An 18,096-nucleotide genomic window follows, 5' to 3' on the forward strand; every position below is an offset into this window, starting at 1 on the left:
AATTGTCTCCGCTGGTAATATTTCCTCTACTTTGGCATTTTCCTCCTTTCCTTACAGAAAGATGCTGTCAGTCCCTTTCATTACTCATCATCTAAACAGTACATAACTGGCTCATTAAATCTGTCTTCATTTGTTCCTCCAGGTGATTAATAGTTTCTAGTGCTCTTCTCAAATTCCCTCTCATGTCTAAATATTGCTTTGCAACTGCACTGTGAAAACCAGAGAGCAGTTACCTGCTTCTTGCATCCCTACCCAGTCCTGCACTTCCAAGACTGGTGGGAGGTGTAGAGACACCTTTGCCTCACCTATGCACCTGGCCAGTCCTCTGAAATACCTTAGAAAGCTAAAGCTTTCACAGCCTGTGTGTACCTAGTCTTTCTGACAGAGAAGTCCATGTGCTATCCTCTGGAAGGGAGAGCACCAGTGCCATCATGCATGCTTTGGTCCTCACATTTTTTTTTAACTCAACAGGCTAAGCAGGAAACATCAGGGCCCTTGCACATCCTCTCACTCACAAAGGGAAAATCATTCCTGTTTCTCTGACAGAGAGCCGGAGGCTTGTTCGGAAACCATGTCAGCTATTACCAAAGTGATGGCAGGAGTGCGTTCCCCCAGACATTCACCACCCAGCGACCTTTGCACATCAATAAGTCTGGCAACAACCAGGGAGATACCGAGTCTCCATCTCATGAGAAACTGGTGGACTCCACCTTCACTCCCAGCAGCTACTCATCTTCAGGCTCCAATGCCAACATCAACAATGCCAACAACACTGCCCTGTGCCGCTTCCCCAGCCCACCCAGCTACCCCAGCACTGTCAGCACAGTGGAAGGCCATGGGACCCCCTTGTCACCCACCATACGTGTGCAGGAGGCTCCTTGGAAACTACCTTCCAAAAGGTAAGCTTCACAGCAGAGTGTGAGTCAAGGGACCAGGTAGAGGAACACGCATGCAAACACCAGAGCACTGCTGCCTAGCTGAAGTCACTCACCAGACATTGCCCAGTCTGCAGCCTGGATCGAGCCTTCTGGTTCTCCACTTGTGCCAAAGCCCACGGTGCAACAGATATGCATCAGTTGACCACTGCAAAGCAGCAGCACTCTTGCTGACCAACACACTTGATTTCTCTGGGCTTTATCATGAAGAAACCTTTGTAAGAACCAAAAGGAGCCTTATTTGTCCCTCCTTCACCTCAGGGAGGTGTTTCATCAACTGGTAACTAAAAGAGACTGCAATTCATCTCTTAAGCGCCCAATAGGGAGCTTCATTCAGTGGGTCACATCCCTACAGAGGTCACCAAAGGCATTCTGGGAGGAGGGCGGCAAGGTTTTCAGAAATGCAATACTGTACAAAGCAAAGAAAATCCCCTTCTCTGGGCAGCTTTCAGGCTGTCTACACACAGATGACTACTACAAAAGGAGTATCATTTTTATCAGTGGGGGATTTTTTTTTTTTTTAACCTTTTCAGTAACAGCAGGAAGGAGCAGGAAAATTTTTTTTTTTGGTGCAGAGAGTGCGTAATGTGAAAAGGTGGAGAAATGCTGCCCCAGCAAAGGACAGAATAGGACAATAAGATGGAAGAAATTCAGTGGGTGCAGAATTGCCCAAGTAAAGAGTCCAGTGGTTCTTCTATTTCGTGCATTCCTGAGGGAGGCCACTGAAGTTGCACAATATGTGTTACCATCTGCCCTCCCCCTTGCTGACTTGTGCTGATGTGACACTGCTAACATGGTGTTCTTTTCTCTCCTTGCTTCCTTGGGCACCTTCCTTGAATTAGGACGCATTACTACGAAACACTGGGACGGTACGTGTTCTCCCTCATGCTCTAATGCTCTCTGGGTGTAAGACCCATTGTTCATCCCATTGAAAGTCCAAATTCCCATTAATGCTGAATATGAGCTCTTCTTTTTGGTGTTAGTAGGGCTGAAAAAGAGGTAACGATCACCATGACACCTCCAGAAAATTCTCCTGACTCAGGGCTTTTCTGCCCACAGTCAGGTAGTGATGTATGGACTGTTTCTAGCTGGTTTCTAGATTTGGGGGGGGGATAGAGTTTCTAGCTGGGCTCACACATCTAGGCACTCTCTGATCACAGCACAGTGAAGTACACCCTGGCATGTTCATAGAAAAATTCTGCATGGTTTTGGCTAAACGCAGACTGTTGAATAGGGGGAGCGGCCATGTACTGATTTTCTCCCCCCTGCACCTTAGCAGTTTTACTTGCCTCCCATCTCAGGAAGAAGGTCACTCCAGCACTGTCTTACAGGCAGTTTTATATCATGTATATGCACATTTCTCCCAATGTTTTTTGCTTAAACCAAATGATAAAATAATGTTTCCTATCCAGTCCCTGAAAGATGGAAAAAAAAACCTGCCACGCTGCTCTCTTCTGTGAATGCTAGTAACAGACTGACATTGGCTCCAATACCTCCATGTCAGTATCTCAAAGATTCACACTACCTTCAGATTTTATTTTACTCCTCAGAAAACACAAACTCAGAGTGAAGTGAAATGAAAGCCGAGACATGAAACAGAGGGACAAAGAGGAGGCAAGCAGGGAATTAAGGGCTGTCACACTTAAGTGTTTGAACAAATCCTACTGAATTCAGTAGAAGCACTCTGCAGTTAGTGATGAGAAAAAAGGGACCAAAGATGGAAAAGACAGCAAGGAACAAGAGCGTGAACAGGAGGCAGAAGGGAAAGATGGTGCGGAGTAAGGGATTTGGGCGGCAAAGACCATACACCACAGAGGTGAGAGGTTTATTGTTAGTGTCTAGGAGGCTCCTCTGAAATTTGTAACCAAGGCTTTTGCGACAAGGGAAAAAGCTGTTATTTCCAAGACCCCATCTCAGATTTTACTTCAGTTTCAGTGAGATATATCTTTGGAAATGTGGTCAATGTGATGTGCACATTTATAGAGTATATGTAGTCACAAATGACAATAATATGTTTACGGTATTGTTCAGCATTGATTTAAGAAGCTCTGGCTCCGAAAGAGGACACAGACAAAGGTTGTTGCTTTGTATTTGTGAACTCAGCTCTGTTCAGTCATTGATTTTTCTATGATAGCTTTTCAACATTATAATAAACTGAGACAGATGGAGCCTGTCATTCTTGTCTTTATAACAGGTTGTCTCTACCATCTCCATATCTTGACTTGTCTTTTTTGCTCATTAGCTCCGGTTCCAGAGACAGCCAGCTGGCAATTGTTTGCCAAGAGGAAGTGTCTCAGGATGAGACTTATGATGAAAATTTGAATGAAGACATTGAGTACTGTAGTGAACCAAGTCTGCTCTCTACTGAAATGTGAGCTTTGCAGCTTTAGTCAAGGTGTTTGGGTGGTTCTTTAATTAAGGGGCAGAGGTGGGAAGAGGTTACGTTTTTCTACAAAAATCTCCATTTATGGGGTAAGGCCAGAAGACGTTAGCCAGACAACTCAAATATCAGAAAATAATTTAAAAAAAAAAAAAAAGGCAGTTCAGCCCTGAGAATTAACATTGAAAAGGATATCTCTCACCTAGGATTTTCTTTCTTCTCTGAATGAGACATCTGGATCTGCAAGGCCTACCCTCACATTCACTTCTACCATCTAACGTTGCCAGATCTCATCTTTAGAGCATTCTCTGTCTCATGGTCTCTTGTTACTGCTCCTGAACCAGTTATAGCTCAAAGCTAGCTCGCTATTGCATCCATTTGATAGCATGAACTTCCTGGCTTCCCTGCTGGAAGAGGGGTTATTCTGTCCAATATCAGCTGCTTTTCTAGAATCTCTCTGTTCTCCTTTCCAGGCTTGCATACCAAGATGATGAAAACAGACAACTTACTCCACCAGAAAACAACAAAGGAGAGGACACCCGGCACTCTCCGAAGAAAGGGTTTCTGTGCTCCTCAGCGCTAGGTAACCTCCCAGCATGACGTGCAGGCTGTGCTTTCCTCTGCCTCAACTGAGTTCTCACGTCTTGCTGGAAGAATCAAGCGTGTGTGGGCAGGGGTGTTGCTGTTGGCTGCATTTAGCCCATGAGACCAGGAATCCCATGGCATGCATACGATCCTGATCACATACATGACTCTACTGACTTTATGCTCAGTCAGTAGATGAATCTGTGGCTGTTTGGATAGTCCATGTGATCTGTTTGATTAAGCCAGCCTGTGAATTAGGGGAGTTCATTAGAGCACTGTAGACTCTCCAAACAATCACCACGGAGTCACCAAATGGGCTAGCCTTGAGTATATGGTGTTCTGTTCTGTGTGTATTCAGCAGGGAAAAAGGAGAGGTTGTGTCTTGTCAGCTACAAGGAAAACAGTGAATTTCAGATTAAGTTAATACAATACAAATCTGCTTTCTGCTCTAATTGTGCCTGGAGATTTTCAAGTGCTTGAGCGTGCAGACTCCACTCAGGTGAAATCCACAAATCATAAGATTTTATGGAAGTATCAGGACAAATGTGACAGTCTGGAAGAAAATGAGCTCTTTTATGTAGAATATTTTTCAGCCTTTTTCCTGAGTATTGGTGTGGAGGAAAAGGACATTTGGGGGAGAAACTAAGAAGAATCCTGTATATAAAAAACATTCTTACAAAATAAAAGTGACAGACTAGGTAGTGTAATGTTTAAAGTGAGGCTACTGAGTCTTCACTCAAATCCTTCAGGATGCTTGTACAATTGAGTATTTTAAAAGCATTTACTTTATTTCAAAACTTAAAATATTAGGCGATGAAAATTCCTATATCTATCTGTAAGGCCAAATTTCCAGTCAGTCCTTGATACAATGCTTCATTAGCTACATACAGTGATGTCATACTCATTTTACTGTTTTTTTTTCTCTGGAAAGAGGAAATACTTTTTATCTGCATTGTAGCATTCATTCTCTGGGTTATAACATGTTTCCTCCAACCCCCGAGAGGGCCTTTTCTCAACAAATCAATATTATAGATGCTTACTATTTTCAGAATTCTTATTTTCTTTCCTTCTTTAGAAAAATGTCAACAGGATCAAGAAGTCCACAAAATATTTTAGTGTGCCATGCAGCTCTATCTTTAATACTGGATTTAGTTGCCGTTCTTCAGAAGTAGAGCCTGTGTACTTGTTCATAAACATACTTCACTGTACTTTTAAATTCCTTCATAGGGAGTACCTTTCTCATATTTACAGAAGTAAAGTTCAATTTTATAGCAAGTAAACAATGAGACTGTTTCAGTAGTTCCACCTAAAGTTCCATGTTTATATAAGAAAAAAAAAAAAAAGTGCTTTTTTTTCTTCTCTTCTTTCCAAATTTTGGAAATGCTTCATGTCTATATAAGCAGCCTCCCATTCACCAGCGAATTCAACTATTGATAAATTCACTTCCACTCGACCTTGCTATAGACACAGCCTCATAAACTGTGGTATGTCTGGCAGCTAAGGGACACAGATCACATGCAAGCAGGAGGCCGATGTCACCTGAGCAGCCTGACGGCCCCTTCTGCACATTGTGTACAGCCAGGCACAGCAGCAGAGCCTCAGCTGCCATCATCGGTCCCACTGAGGGCTTTACCTGAACCAGAGAGGTCTGAGAACACTTCCACTGCTTAGGAGGGAAATCAGCTGCATGGTATCTACTAGGACAGTTTTTTAAAAGAGGAAAAATAAAAATCATCATCCAGAGTTTTATCTTGCAGCTTGCTTGGAAGCTAGTGCTGGTTGGTCAATGATGCTCGATTGCTTTTTGGAAAGGAAAAGGTGTTGAGGGAAAGTGGACAGAGCCTAAAATGTGGGTGTCTTTGCTGTATCTCCACTGGGACTGCACTAAAAGAAATTGAAAACAGATTACCTCTAGTGTATTATGAGTGATGGACACAGTTGTGTGTGATTGCTTTTCAGGTCGAAGAGCATCTTTTCACTTAGAATGTCTGAAAAGACAGAAAAACCAGGGCGTAGATGTCTCACAGAAGACAGTTCTGCCTTTGCATCTGGTACATCATCAGGTAAGTATTAATAACCACAAAGGCTCAAGCAATGTAACTGAGACCCTACCATCAGCAATGCTCCCACATTGTATCCCAACACACTTTTTAAAAACCATTTGGGACAGTTTCTCACCCATATCAAAGGTCCAATTTTTAGAATTGTATTTGCCATCATACTCATTCCTGCTTCGAGGATTTTTATCATTCCCAGAAGAATGCTACGGGAACATGTCCTTTGGAGTCTGCAGAGTTATCATTTTCTGATGTCCATGAAAAAGTAAAATAAAAAAAACTAGCTAAAAGATAAAAATAATTACCCAAATTGCATGCTGCAGTGCAATTAGACTGGCTTGATGGTAGTATGCACACAAATAAAATGTGCAGGGTCTACTTTCATATTAATTAAAGGTAACCAGTAACTGTAATTAATCATTTTAAAACATAAACTGATTACATGTAATTAATCAGCTTCTTAAGCCCTTTGTAACTGCATTCAGCAGCCTAGCAAATGTATGCTCAGGCACATACCTAGATGATTAGCCAGCTGTCATAGTCCAAAGTAGATTTGTGTCTTTCAATTTGATGATGCCACTTTTTGTCACCATAAAAGAAACAGGTGCAGATGGTAGTGCCAGCCTTGCAAGTGGGGCATCCTGCTCTGTGCAGTCCCCCGGGGCAGGGCAGAACGGCCTTCCCAGCTCCTTAGGCTGCCACAGGGGCAGAAAACTCCACGCGGAAGGGTTGGGAGGAGTAAGAATTCAGAGCAGAGGAGTGAGAGAGAAGTACACTTGAGGCTCCCTGGCTTTTCTCGCCTCCACTCCTAGCCAGTTATCCTTTAAGGATCAAGTTCCAGAAAGCAGTGGTCTGCAGAGAGTTACAGCTGTGGCAGGGACAACCAGCAGATGTGTTGGGGCAGGGAGGAGTGGGTGGGAAACAGCTTCCCACACTCCCCACAGCAGCAGCAGCCCTCTGGAGACTTCCTGCCCTCCCACGGCAGACCAGGCAGAGGGCACATATGCCTCCAACCCTCTCAGCCCACCCGGCTGGCAGAATCACCTCCCTCTAACCTGTACAAAGAGGATGGAGCTACTTCACCCTTCCTCATCCCACCTTGCGGCTCCAAACCTAGAGGGATGGGGTTCTGCTCACCCCAGTGTCACTCAGCCAGACTGAAGGGTTACCCTGACACAGACATCTGGCCTCCAGCTGACAACACTCAGCAGCGTTCTTACATTTACAAAAATGTTAGGCTACAACAGTGCTTAAAATAAGAACATAAAGTGGAAAGGTTGCCTCTGCTAAGCGCACTGGATTCGGTTGCTCATGAATGCTTGAAGGGCTATTCTCACAAAATACTCATACATCGTGATATGTAAATATAGGCGGCTGAAGCTCAAAGCAGTCCTTAAGAGCTTCTTTCAACTTCCTCAGAACCTTATATTTTGGATAAAACACCTTGTATATGTTTCTGCCAACAAGCTGAAAAATGGTTCAGTTGTCCTGCCTGACAGATCTAGGACTCTCCTGAAGTCCTGGCAGTTTAAGGGATGTGCTGAGGCCATCATAGCCTGCAGGGCATGACTTATACAGATGAATTTTTAAGGGCTTTCTTCGTCACTGAAATATCTTGAACCTTGTAGGTGACTAATAATTAATTCTTTTGTTCATCTGTCACTGAAATCATTAGCCCAGCATGGTTATCAGTTCCCAGGGATTTCAGTGGCAGATGGACTGAGCTTCACTTAACTTTAGATATCTTAAAGTTAGCTCTCTAGTTTAAACTGGTCAGTTCAGTCCCACTGTGGTCAACAGAGAGAAAGACCATCACCAAAGGGCAAGTATAAGTCTTGTCTAAGCCTCGCCCTCCAGATAGCATTTTCAGGAAGGTATCGAAAAGAGGCAGGAGGCTTGCTGGTGTGTCTCTACACAGTTAGCTTAGACTAAATATATAGCCTTCAGATAGGTGAAGCTGGGTGAGACTAACCCTAGCCCAAACAAGAGGATTCTCTGCAACATAACCCACATGCTTTTGTATTTTCTATGCATTTATTTCTTTGCTCATACTAGGCAGCAGTGAGCTCTGTGAGATGAGTTTGTGACTCTGACAGCATTGTTTACAGAACAAGGCAGCAGTCACCATGAATAAGGCCCTGTGCAACAAGGGGCTTCTTGAGAAATTTGTTACAAAAGGAGGCTGGATGACTCAGAGATTGTGTATATGATTACAGGAAGGACTGGATGGCTTGAAGTATAATCATCAGATATTGATCCTCCCACCAACAGCAGATGCCTTAAAATCCAGCGGTGGATTTATAGTTATTGCTAACTGCAGACACATCTAAAATTCACATCTGGTATCTGTTCATGTGCCACAGTAGACACTTACAGAAAACACAGCAATTGGCAGTAAATGCTAGCAGTGTGGGCGGTAGCAGTGGTGGGAAAATGAATTGCTGTCTCACCCACTGGAGAAGTGGTGGTGTTTCTGGCAAGGCTGTGGGGAGTGGGGCTGCATCTCTCCTGTCAGTGCAGTGGTTCCAAGGCTGAAGAACTGCAGTCATGCAAGTTTGCAGTCTGGTGCTTGGCACTAGCTCAGGAGACACCATTTAAAGGAAAGCTTGCAAAATGAGTTTGCAGGAAACATCCAAACTGTTCCAGGAGCTGGCAGCTGTCTTCATAAGCCTCGAGAACCTCCGGGCCTTTCTCGGGTGGTTTCTCCAGAAACTCCTTGTTCCGGCCCTGCTGCTAAGAGCAAGCTCTCACTCGTCTTGTTCCTCTTCTGTCCACAGGCATTAGCGGTGGCCGGCCTGAGTCCCCTACTCCAGCGAAGCCATTCCCCCACCATGTTCTCTCGGCTGTGTGCTACACCCCCCGCTACACCCTGCAGCCGTGGCTGGCCGCAACAGACCATCCCAACTCTGCGTCTCGACGGGGCAGAGTCCAGTGAGAAGCTCAACAGCAGCTTCCCGTCAGTACACTGCGGCTCTCGGTACCCTGACAACACTGGCTGCAGCAGCCCGAGGAGAGCCAGACCGGTCTCCCTCACCGTCCCCAGCCAGACCGGAGGGAGCAGCAGGCAGTTTCACGGCAGCGCTGGCAGCCTGGTTGAAGCGGTAAGACTGCAGAGTCGCGAAGGACATGAGTAGTGGCAAGGCCAACTAGAAATGCGGCCCTCGGAAGAGCAGGGCAACAGATATATTGCTGCCCACAATGCTAAGAGTAGGCGAGCCCGTCTCCAAGCAGGGATTAGCAGCGTGAATGGGAGGAGAAGGACCGCTAGGGAAAATACAGCCGTAATGAGCGTTGCGTTAGGGGTGCGACAGGGCTGATGATGCAGGGTACTAACGTATGTCTTTGTCTCTGGTTCCCTACCTGCTTTTGAAGGTCTTGATTTCGGAAGGACTGATGCAGTTTGCTCAAGATCCAAAGTTCATTGAGGTCACAACCCAGGAGCTCGCAGATGCCTGTGACATGACGATAGAAGAGATGGAAAATGCAGCAGACAACATTCTCAATGGTAACAGCAAGCAGAGCCCCAATGGCAACCTCTTGCCTTTTGTTAACTGCAGGGACCCAGGGCAGGACAGTGCAGGAGAGGAAGAGGAAGAGGTGCAGAACCCGGATTGTAGAAAAAGTCAGGAGGAGCTCAAGGACAGCAGGATTTATATCAGCAGCCTGTAGTTGCCAGGGCTGGAAGCGATGCTGGTTTTTTATTTGTTTCAATGTTCCTAATGGGTTTGTTTCAGAAGTGCCTCACTGTTCTCGTGACCTGGAGTAACCGGAACAGCGTTCTTCATTCATTTCTGTTGGGACGAGTCGCAGAGTTGGGTGGTGTAAGAAAGCTTTTCAGGAGCGGATATAACCCCAGCACGTGTCCATGAAGCAAGAGTGAGGAGGAGGAGGAGGAGGAAGAGGAGGAGAGCCAGCTCCCTCTTTTTTTTCAGTCCCTGCACAAGGAACGACGACCGCCTCCCAAGCGTGAAGGGGAACCTCAGCTTCCTGTGGATGGCCCTAGCCAAAAGGACCCTGCGCCAAACGGGTGTCTTTCAACTTTGCTTGTAAAAATCATTTTGCACATATTCTGTATGAGCCTCACCGTCTCCATAAAGCCAAGGCCCTTTGATTCGGAAGGAGAGGAGGACTTCTTCTGCTGTGGATTCCCGTACCGCGAAGGGGAGGAGGAAGCAGAAGAAGGCCGCGGGCGCCCGAGGGGCAGCCGGCAGCGCTGCCCAACCCTGCCCAGACTGCCCGGCAGCGGTCTCTGCCGACCAATCCAAGCTCAGGCAGCCACTCCTGCCAACCAGTCAGAGCTCGAGCAGTCATTTGCCAGCCAATCCGAGCTTAGGCAGTCTTCTGCCGGCCAATTGGAGCTCAGACAGCCAGCCGCGCCAGCCAGCGGGAGAGCGGGGAGCCGGCTCCGCGGTGGAGCTGAGCCAACCGCCCCGCGCTTCTGAGGTGGCGCTGGGCTGGCGGAGATCTCTCCTTGTTTTGCAGTTTGATATTTTCTTGAAAGCATGTTGCAGTTTTTATTTTGACTAATTTTTTTTTTTTTTTTTTTTTTTTTTGGAGGGAGAAGGGAGTGTTTACAACGTTTTGTAATCACCTACCTTTTTGTTTTGGTTTATTTTCACCTTTGCAAATGTTAAATTGGTTTGATCATGTATTATTTAAACTGGGGTTTTTTCTCCATTGAAATTTGGTAGAAGTATAATGATAGACAAGTTTTACCAACCATTATGTACACCAAGAATTTGTAATTTTATTTGCTAGTAATTGAAACCTCCTTTTTTTGTTGTTGTTTTATAATTTAAAGATAGTAGGCAATGCACTTGATATAGTCTTGCACATTTGAGTGATTGATTTGGGTTCTTTTTAGTGCTAAGTATATCTGTGAGTGTGGGAGCAATACCAAGCGAGTGTGCGTGCGCGCGTGAGTGTGCGTGTGTAAGTGCATGCAGTTCTCCACATCCTGGTTTGAGCTGCAGGAGATCTGTATCTGGGGCCATTTGAATGCAAAAACAAACCACTGTCTCTGCTTTTGAAAGGGGAATCAGTAACTCTTTGCATTTTCTGTTCCACAAGATATGCAAAAACAATGCAATAATATTAATTTTAAAATACAATTGTAAGTTGTGTTGGCATTAAAACTGTATAGAAAAAAATTGCGGGGGTGGGGGGAAACAAAAAAAAAAAAACCAGAAGGCGTTACGCTTCAATATATTCCGTGTGATGTTTTATTGCATTGATAATGTTTCTGTTGAAGAAACCGTTATACTTGAATTCAGGTCAGTTTCAGTATTTTTCAAATATTTTTTTAAAATGAATTGCAATTGTGCCAAGCAAAGATAATGAATCGAATTAAGTTTGTTTAAAAAAAAAAAAGAAAAAAAAGAATCACTTCTTGTATATTTTGCTGCATGTCAAGTGAATCATTTCGTATTTGGAATGTGCCAAGCTTTACCTTTGAACTTTTAAGTGCTTTTCTACGTGTGGTTGGGGAAAGGGGTACTATTTTTTTTCCTTTTTTAATTTGTACAATGAACAAAGTGTACCTGGTGTAAGTAACTCTTCTGCAATCCACTGACAGGTTGAACGTTACTGATTTTGCATATCTTGTGTTCATTTTCCTTCTTCCTCACTCCCTTTAAACATGCACGATGACTTTATTGGTAGAGAATCTTTCTTCCCAAGACTGGGACATTTTATTCAGGCTTTGTTCTCTTTCCTTTTGCTCAGTTTCTCTAAAGGTCTTGTCCCACTGGAGAGTGGCAAGACCCTCAAGCTGATTTGGCAGATCCATCCTACATATTCAGCTGGCACCAGCAATTCAAGGAGCAGGGAAAAAAAAATCTGCTTTCAAATTTCTTTTATTAAATAGCTAACCCTGATCAATTCTAGCAGGGTCCTGGGATAAGCAAATGCCAGAGGCAGAATCGTTAACAAAGTAGTTTTAACTCTGGTCTGGACTGAAAGCAGAGGGCAAGTGAGGGAGAGAGCTCTGGATTGTTGCTTAGGAGAATTGCTCCAGTCTGGTCCAGATGCAGATGTTAAGTGACTTTTTTGTTTTCTTATGCACGGTCTTATCCCTCTTCCTAGACTTTAGTGGATGGATCAGATTCTAGTCACAACACATCTGACGGCACAGCATGTCCTAGCCATATTTCCCTACTAGTGAGTGTGAACCTCTCTTGACTTTCCTCACACTGATACTTGGCCCTAACCTGTGAGAGAGGCTGAAAAACCAGGCAGGTATTGTTAGATTATGCAACTGATTTTTGTCTAGACTACTGCTGTTTTTTCTCCCTTCTCAAAACGGTTCACAAACTTGCACATCAGTGCTGAGCTAGGAGGTGTGATCTGACTCAGAGCTAAACTTTCATTCAAATCTTGAGCTTCTGCAGATGTCTGAGAACATAACTTATTGTATATGTTGATTACATTCTTTTTGTAATGCCCTTGTTTTTCTTTTTGATTCTCTGTGGCATAAGGCAGAAATAGTAAGGGTACTTTTGACAGTGCACTTTTTTCAGTGTCATTTTGAACTGGCCAGTAGCAGCTCAAGATACCTTGAAAAAAACCACATCCTTTTAAACTAGAGAAATACAAATCCATTTATACAACCACCTGGCATCAAAGTCCTAATTCAACACTTCCCTGGAGAAAGTAACCGGCTGATGTCTGTCAGTCTCACCCTTTCCATCCCTCGTGCCTGTATGGAGATGGGCACACAAACGTATCTCCCTTTGGGAGTTTGCTGCTGCTAGCACTGATGTGCTCCAAAGCTACTTGAAAGGAAATAATGCTGTGCCTGGCTGTTTCTGAAAATGAAGTCACTGCAAGGGCTCCCTATCTCATTTTCTGCCACTAGACAGTCCATCTGACCCTCCCAGTGGGAGATAGAGGTGTTCTCTGCTCCTGAGAAACAAAGTATTGATCTAAATTAGTAGTGGCAATGGGCATTTTGGATGCTTGACAGCCGACATCATCTTTTAGGATTTTTCTTGACGGGAAGGAAAATGGTGGAAAGGATTATGCCCCACGCATTCCCAGTGAAAGCTGTGACTCCCTCAGGGGTCAGAGCCTACAATGGCCAGGGGAAACTCCGCTCCCCGCTGGAAGACCCCTTAGGTCCTGCAGAGTGGAAAACACATGGCTAGCAGAGAATGCAGATGACTTTCGCGGTTTGAAGGGCAGGTGTTAAATTTAGTAATTGCTGATGCCAGCTGTGCAAATTTCTCTTTCTGGGGAGGGTGGTGTATATTTTTTTTTTCACTTGAGGTACTTCCAATGTACACATTGTGACAGGCCTGAGCAAAGAGCTACTGCCTCCTTCAGGTGAGGTAGAGTCTGGGGGACGGTGGGAAGGCAGGGGCAGATTTAGTTCCTGGAGTGTCCTTCTTTCCCTGTGTATTGGAGTGGATGGTGGGTACAATCACTGTGCTGTGGATGGAAGCTCTGAAGGATCTGACGGCTGAAGAGTGGCATGGAAGGAAAGGAAAGAATGGGGGAAAGCAATCTGCTGTTTGCCACTGAGCATCTCTGACTTGCAGACTAAAGACATTTCTTATAAAACAACAAACCTCCTCCCTATATCACTCCTGCTCATTATTCCAGGCAGTACTGGGCCAGCTGCACCGGGTGCGTTTCTTTTTTTCTTCCTTATTTCTGTGTGGCTGACGTGACGGGGAAGAAAGTGGAACTCATGATCCAGAGCTGGAGTTTCATTATCCACAGACCTTTTCTGCATCATCTGCCTCTTCAGCTGGACATGTGAACGATGATGGTGTAGATGCTGCTGCTACTGCAGGGGTCCCGCCTGTTTTATTACCCTGCCCACCACACCCCAGCATGGAGGGACAGCCAGAGAGGCGCCATGTACAGAATTGCATCTATTTCTGCTTTGTTTTCTGACTCAGAACCCTGCCCCTGATGACTACGACAATGATGATGACAACAACAAAAAAAAGGGCAAATGCATTTTTTACATTTCTTGATAATTTCCAAAGCAATGTATCATTGCTTTCTTTAGACTGACGCCAATATAACAGTTGTATGGGTCTCAGCCAGGCTCCTGTGTCGTTTCTGCCTGATAGTTTCAGATTGCTGTATGAAATGTATGCGCGTTTGCACACAGACACAATCATATGAGGTGACAGCACTGCAAGGCCTTGGGGTTGTTCACCTGTGTCATAGATGAAGTTGGAGGCCTTGCTTCGTATGTGTAGATGAGAACTCCAACCCATTGGTCCAGTGAGCTGAAGTGAAGCAGCCGTACCGAGACAGAACTGAGTATCCTAAGATACATGCACAGTCCCGTTGTGACTGTCCCTGTGGCAGGGGCGGCAAGGGGTGGAGAGGAACACTGAATGGGGAATTTGGAGCACAACAAAGTTGATAAAATTAAGAGGAATCCAGTTGGGGGCTTCTGGTAGTGATGAGCTTTTTCTCAGTTCCCATAATGAGAACTGTAGTACATATAAAAATATTCCAGGCCATCAGAAGCCCCAGTTCCCATCTTGCTAACGCAATGCTGGAGGGCACTAAGAGGCCAAGGAAGTTGTATTGATGCAAAGAATGTGGAAAACAGAACTAGGGCCCCAAAAATTTGATTAGATCTTTCCTCCATTTATTTTCTTCTCCAAAGAAGTCTTAAGAAATATAAACGTCAATAGCTGCACAGGGTTTCTTCTTTTCTTCTTTTGATTGTTGCAAAGTTTTAAAAGTTTTATTCTGGATTAGCAAGCCCAGGGACCCAGAAGGTTTCCAATAGGATCTCAGTCCATGGAGCTTTGCTCTCTGTTGTTGCTTTGTTTCTGGATAGCTGAAACCACTATGGCCTTGCTGCTACAGCTCCCTGAGATAGGGCAGATGAGGGCAGAAGCACAACCGAGAGATATGTCTTGTACTGAAGACAGACTGGGCTACAATTGCTTTCAGAGAAGTCAGTAGCATCACACTGGAATGGAAAAAACCCTCTGCTGGTACAAACGTTAGTGTTCTAGTTAAAACCTCCATCCTTCCCCTGCCCCATATGGGGGACTTGACTCAACTGTTAACACTTGAGTGTAAAAAACAGGCCTTCTTTAGGGGCACAGGGCTCGACTCAGTTGCCTAAATGTTGGCATCTACTGCCACCTGAGATAGCCTACAGTACTCTGCCCGGCCTGCAGCCGCTGGTCTGGAAAGACACAACTCTTCCCCAGGGCTGGTGTCACAGCTATCAGCCCCACACCAATGGCAGAGATCTCAGGTGGCAGGAGACAATTAGGCAACTTAATCAAGTCCCTTTCTAAAGGGCTAATTGAAAGGAGCAGCACCAATGACTGATGTAATAAGGGAATCTTCATTAGCATTACCAAGGGCTTAGTTAGGCACCATCAGGAGCTCATCTCCATGCTCCCATGCTGTTGTTTTTCTACCCCACATCACCCAGATAGCCTCCACTCCTACAGCCTGAAGTCCACGGCACTCTGCCCAGCCCTTACGTTAGGCCAGGGTTAGCGGCTGCATCCCAGGCCCAGCGGGGTGGGGGCAAGCCCAGGCGAGAGCAGGCATCACTCCACCCAGCAACAGATTTTTCTGCCAGTGTTTGAATGGCCCCTTTCCAAAGCATTTTCCTATTCAAGACAGACCCACAGAGACACCATTCGTTAGCCTCATCGTTCAGATGATGAAATACCCGTGTTTTTCTGTTGCATTTTGCATTTTTGCCCAGCCAGGCAAAACGCACGCTCTTTCCCAAACAGGCTGTAATGCTTTTGATATTTTAAGCATCCTAAGCCAGTCTCCTCCCATCTCAAGCACCTAGGTAGACTGGCAGCCAATACTACCTAAACATCATCAACTTTTGATTGCTCATAGAAGTGATTGGTTCAGGCTTATTCAGTCTTGACAGGTTGAATGTGGAAAGATTTCAGAGGAGGGGGAGTGAGATTGTAAATATTTCTTTGACAAACATTGCTGCATCACACACAAAAAAGGGGGAGATACTTTTAAAACTGCCTTAAAAATCAATTCTGAATGATGAAATCTCCCTCCAAACAATTACCGCTTGGTAGAGCAAGGGATAAGTTGCTTTGGGTGAATTCTGGCAAGAAGTGGTTGGAATCTAGTCCAGTTTCAGGAGTGAAAGTGTAATTTAGGAGCTGATCTCTCACTCAGTCTGAATTCACATCAGCGCCAATGACTGAGCACTGCAGGATCAAAACTCTTTAACGCCTGGGGGGGGGGTACTGTATCTGGCCTGCGTCTCCATGGTTTGGGTCTGGCCTGGCAAGGTACTGCATACCTGTGTCTCCCAGTGACTTCAGGGAAGATGGGGTTCCTCAGCACCTCTTAAGTTCAGGCCCTGGAGCACCATTTCCTGCTCTGATCATCAGCTATAAATGTTGATAAATATAAGTGTTTTGCCTTCATTTGAATTGCCCAGAGCTGTAAAATGAACTCTCTCAAGTATAAATCAGTCCAGATATAAACCTCCTCTCCCACTCTTCCCTACGCTCCCTGCCCACCCTCCCAGCCCTTCCTTGCACCTCTACCCAAGCCCTTCCCTGTCTCAATTCTTTACCTCCTTCCACAATTTTATATCTAGTTTTCATGAACCCACAGAAATGCTTTTGTAAATAATGCTGTACAGTTTGTAACCGTCATGTAAGCCTGTCATCAGTGCCAGAGTCCGTCTTGCCCTCTCGCACGTTTTAAAATCAACAGAGGAAAGTTAGCGCGAATGGCCCGCCAGTGAGCTATAGGGTCATCTCTGTGTGGGACAAATGTATATTCCTGTAAGATTGCATTTTTATCTAAGGAATGATGTTATTTTAAAATTGCTAATAAATTTCTAAACAATGTCCAGATTTGTTTAATATTGTAAATGTTATCAGAACTCCTACGACATTGCTCCCTTCTGTCAGCAGTGACTGAAAAATAAGACAGCTTCCTGCAGCCCCTTATTTTCCATCGTCAGTCCTGCTGCCGTTCGTGGGCTCCCTTGTACATTTAAGGGACTGCAGAACAGTCTTGGACAGTCACAGCCTGCCCTGCTAAACAGTAACTTAGGAAATCCAACTGTTCTCTGTGGTGTTGTTGTCACTACAGAAATTCTGCCATGTCATGATGTCCAAAGTGTGACTCAAGCATAACCACACACTTAACATTTTCTCCACAGGATTCTTTTTTACGAAGCGTATGCAACAAAAATGAATGCCCACAGCCTAAATACAGTGTAATTAGTATATACATAAGCTACGAAGCTAATGAGATGATAAGTAGCATACCACGCATTTACTTTTTGATCGAACAAATTTGTTCTACCATGGTTATCAAGCAATTACGCTGCAATGCCAGCTGAGCGCTGTATTTCCTGTCGCAGCACTATAAATCATAGTGTACTCAGTCCAAGTAGGTTGGTATAAAATGGAGCAAAATAATGTCTAAAGAAAAAAGAATGTTTTTCTTCAGTTACATGTATTTTTTTTTTCCCCCGACTTGCACGCAAGTGTCAGAACTGCAGGTTTTGCTGCTACTGTTAATTAGTGGTGTCACAAAATGGTAGAACCCAGGAGGTGATTAAAACCTGTGGATGTCATCAGCATGAGGCACTGGAATTGCAGACGATCGTCAGAAGCCTCGTTATCTCCAGGCTCAGACGGGCCTTCAGTTAGACGTTTGCCACCACAAAACCGTACGAAACCGCCGCGCTCTCAGCTGTCGGTCGAAGCCGGGCAAACGGCTCAGCTTCGCTGAAAAGTTCTCTGAGCTGGAAACCCCGCTGAGCTCCCTGGGGCCGGGCTACAGCTTTGTGGGAAAACCATGAGGTGAAAACCACGGCAAAAAACGGGTGAAAGCCGGCTGTGGGTGTGCTGCAGTGTGAAGAACGGTGCGAAACCCTGAGCGCAACCTGTGAGACAGCTGAAACGCGGTGAGCATCGGGAACGAGTGAAAGGTTTGCGCAGTCCCCCGTGAGCTGGATAGAGATAGAATAACCCCACGACAGGAAAAAAACAGCACACACCTGTAACGTTTTTTACTGGGTAGCTGCAGACCGCCGCCAAAGTCGGTTTTTAATGCTCAGGGTATTTCCCTGAAGCTAGAGGCGTGCAGCGGGGAGGGCGAGCGCACAGACCTCGCGAACCCTTCCGTTTACTCGAGAGCA

At 45.1% G+C, this 18,096-nt stretch overlaps 1 protein-coding gene across 7 annotated transcripts in view; it reads left to right on the top strand.

The window, feature by feature from the left end:
* Positions 1-16,792, top strand: part of CACNA1C (calcium voltage-gated channel subunit alpha1 C) — a 490,677-nt gene extending 473,885 nt beyond the window's left edge. For all 7 annotated transcript variants that reach the window (XM_069807710.1, XM_069807711.1, XM_069807713.1 and 4 more), the window contains 7 exons: positions 547-899; positions 1,778-1,804; positions 3,178-3,306; positions 3,789-3,898; positions 5,860-5,963; positions 8,735-9,058; positions 9,330-16,792. In XM_069807710.1, the coding sequence (XP_069663811.1) occupies positions 547-899; positions 1,778-1,804; positions 3,178-3,306; positions 3,789-3,898; positions 5,860-5,963; positions 8,735-9,058; positions 9,330-9,626 (1,344 nt within the window). In that variant the 3' untranslated portion in view covers positions 9,627-16,792. The remainder of the gene's footprint in view (positions 1-546; positions 900-1,777; positions 1,805-3,177; positions 3,307-3,788; positions 3,899-5,859; positions 5,964-8,734; positions 9,059-9,329) is intronic.
* The last annotated feature ends 1,304 nt before the right edge of the window (positions 16,793-18,096 follow it).

The sequence above is a fragment of the Haliaeetus albicilla genome, chromosome 19 (assembly GCF_947461875.1).
Source record: "Haliaeetus albicilla chromosome 19, bHalAlb1.1, whole genome shotgun sequence".
Lineage (NCBI taxonomy): Eukaryota > Metazoa > Chordata > Aves > Accipitriformes > Accipitridae > Haliaeetus > Haliaeetus albicilla.